General features: G+C 33.8%; 2 protein-coding genes across 3 annotated transcripts in view; one reads left to right on the top strand and one right to left on the bottom strand.

Annotated features, from left to right (window-relative positions):
* LOC137968086 (3-hydroxyisobutyrate dehydrogenase, mitochondrial-like) overlaps positions 1-2,500 on the top strand; it is a 9,155-nt gene that overhangs the window by 6,640 nt on the left and 15 nt on the right. For both annotated transcript variants that reach the window (XM_068814710.1, XM_068814709.1), the window contains exon 8: positions 1-2,500. This exon is cut by the window's left edge and continues 144 nt beyond it; it is cut by the window's right edge and continues 15 nt beyond it. In XM_068814710.1, the coding sequence (XP_068670811.1) occupies positions 1-12 (12 nt within the window). In that variant the 3' untranslated portion in view covers positions 13-2,500.
* The window catches only part of LOC137968083 (separin-like), a 41,872-nt gene continuing 41,009 nt past the window's right edge, over positions 1,638-2,500 (bottom strand). Inside the window, exon 30 of the mRNA XM_068814706.1 lies at positions 1,638-2,500. This exon is cut by the window's right edge and continues 274 nt beyond it. The gene's annotated coding sequence lies outside the window, so the exon portion shown is untranslated.

A 2,500-nucleotide genomic window follows, 5' to 3' on the forward strand; every position in this document is an offset into this window, starting at 1 on the left:
GAAAATAAGTAACACAAAAAAGCCAAGACATCATGTTTTAGATTGCAAAAATTTTTTGAATTTTTCTTCACCTTTTGCATTGAGCCATGGCTGTGGTCACCAAACGTTTTTTCAATAGAAAATGTGATTGATGGTCACATCTCCATGCAGTTTGCTCTCATCTTGTCGATCTGATTGGCTAACTTGTTGAGTCGTCATGGTAAGGCATGTCTCACTGTGTTCACCTCATAATCATTGTCCAAAGCGTTCTAACAGAAATCTAAAAGAAGGTCAGTTCATGGAGAAACTGCTCTGCTTACTGCAAAAAGGACAGGGTTTCCTATTATTAATCAAAAATTGAAGAAGCAAGAGAATACTATAAAGTAAAAGGACAATCATCTGAAAGAGTAAAGCATTCTTTCAGTTGTAATGGTCACGCAAATTTAGCCAGATAATTTCAAGTAGTGGATGGAAAATTCTGATTCCCGATGCCAAATGGACACCCTGAAAGTAGTTGCATTTTGATGTAGCAAAATATTCCTGTCTGATATTTACTGGTATCTTGCAGTACACTGTATTTGTTCATGTCAAAGATTAATTTTTAATCATTAGTCATTGAAAAGAAAGTTCATTTGTCAAATCAAGAAGAAACCCATGCAAAAAAATATTTCAAAACAAATGCAAAGCTGGTCCTGAAATGGCTTATTATCAATATGCGTGGCCAAATGAAACTGCCCTCTGTAAAACGCGCCTTTTTGCGGGCCAAACAGGAAATATGCAGGATTGGCTGCAGAGATGTCAAGCAACTTCGTTCAGCCAATGAGATTGTCCTATTTAAGTGCGAGGATTACTTCTACATTTGGTCTACAACCTGCACTTCAAATATATAAATTCCTTTCATTCTCACAACCTTTGTTTATATACACTGAGGGACATTTCCATACCATAGTTTCATGCTACATCTCTGTTAAACAATTTTTTCTTATTACATATAAATGAATTGGTACAATTTGGCCTTGTGTATTGATAATAATGATAGTAAAATGACTTTTTTCACATAGTTTATGTGTCCCTCATAGCATCATTTGCACCCTGATGCTACTTGGGCCACAAATAAACTATGTGATTGTCCTAATGAAATTAAGAGACACTTGCCTTTTACAGCTTGATCATGGATCAAGGATGGCTAGTTTTGCTAACTATAAACTTGATCTTCAAATAAAGAGAAATTGGAAGTGGTTTTATCAACTGGGTTGATATGATAAATTTACCACCGTAAAGAAATTTGAAAGCTGAGATTTTGAGAATTAGCCCTTTGTCATTACCGTAGTACTGATGAGGGGCTGACACTTGAAACATCAGCTTTCAAATTTCTGTACGTTGGTAAATTTACCATATCAACCTAGTCAATAAACCCATTTTGTGTTTTAATTCTCCACCGTTTCTTTAGAAGCTAAACCCCTTTATCCTAATAGTAAATGGGAATGTTTATATATTTTTCACTTTGAGTGGAGTGATTTATCTCTAAACAACAATGTGCACAATAACCTTGAATGTATCACACTTTAAACCCTGTAGGATTCCATTTCCCAAAAACAATTTTCCCAGAATTATCAAGTTGAAAGCGAGGCAATTTTCGTGATTGGACATCATGCCTATTTGGTAAAAAAACTGTAGCCTTTATTTAACTTCTTTTATTGTAAAAAATATTCACACCATAAAAAATTAACCCTTTGCATAAGTAACAGATGTCAATGACTGACATCAACATTATTGATATAAAACATAGTATTCAATGTAATTCAGCTTTTAAAATAATCATTAGGTAGGATGTAACATGGTGAGGCCAAAGGCAAATAAATTATACCATTATTTCAATGTTAGCGTTCTTTCTTTATCTTTCCTTACAGCAGTAAGGGATTGTTTTCACATTGTTCATGGCCATGTCAGTGTAACAAAGAACGGTACTCTAGCACTGATAAATTTAATGTAAGAAATCAGACTAAAACGGTTTTTATCACACTAAATATACAAAAACAACAAGTTTTATGCTTTGTAAGGACTCAAGACAATTTTCTTGCTTGTGGCACCAAGTTCATCAATTCATTATTTAGAACTTATGGGACAAAAGGAGTGCATACAAGTTTGCATCCGGAAGAGACGAATGGGATCAAAACTGAGGAAACTCCAACCTACTCTATCGATAGGAAATGAAATTAAAAAGTCTAATCATATCTATTATGTAATTATACCAGTGGTGTACATAGGAGACACAAAAATAACCATACCATAAAGTTACTGATTAAAATATTCAGCTTTCTGCCTTGCTTACAGTTTTGTTCAAAAACGTATGTGTTAACAGAACACATGAAATAATTATTAGTTTTTCAATAATGAAAAACAGAATACAGACACTTTGAAATGTGTTAACAGATAACAATAGTACTCTTTTTTGGCAATGATGTGTTACACTTCATTTCAACTAGCAAATTGAAGGCATGCAACCAATTTTGCGAGCTGA

The sequence above is a fragment of the Montipora foliosa genome, chromosome 8 (genome assembly GCF_036669935.1).
Source record: "Montipora foliosa isolate CH-2021 chromosome 8, ASM3666993v2, whole genome shotgun sequence".
Lineage (NCBI taxonomy): Eukaryota > Metazoa > Cnidaria > Anthozoa > Scleractinia > Acroporidae > Montipora > Montipora foliosa.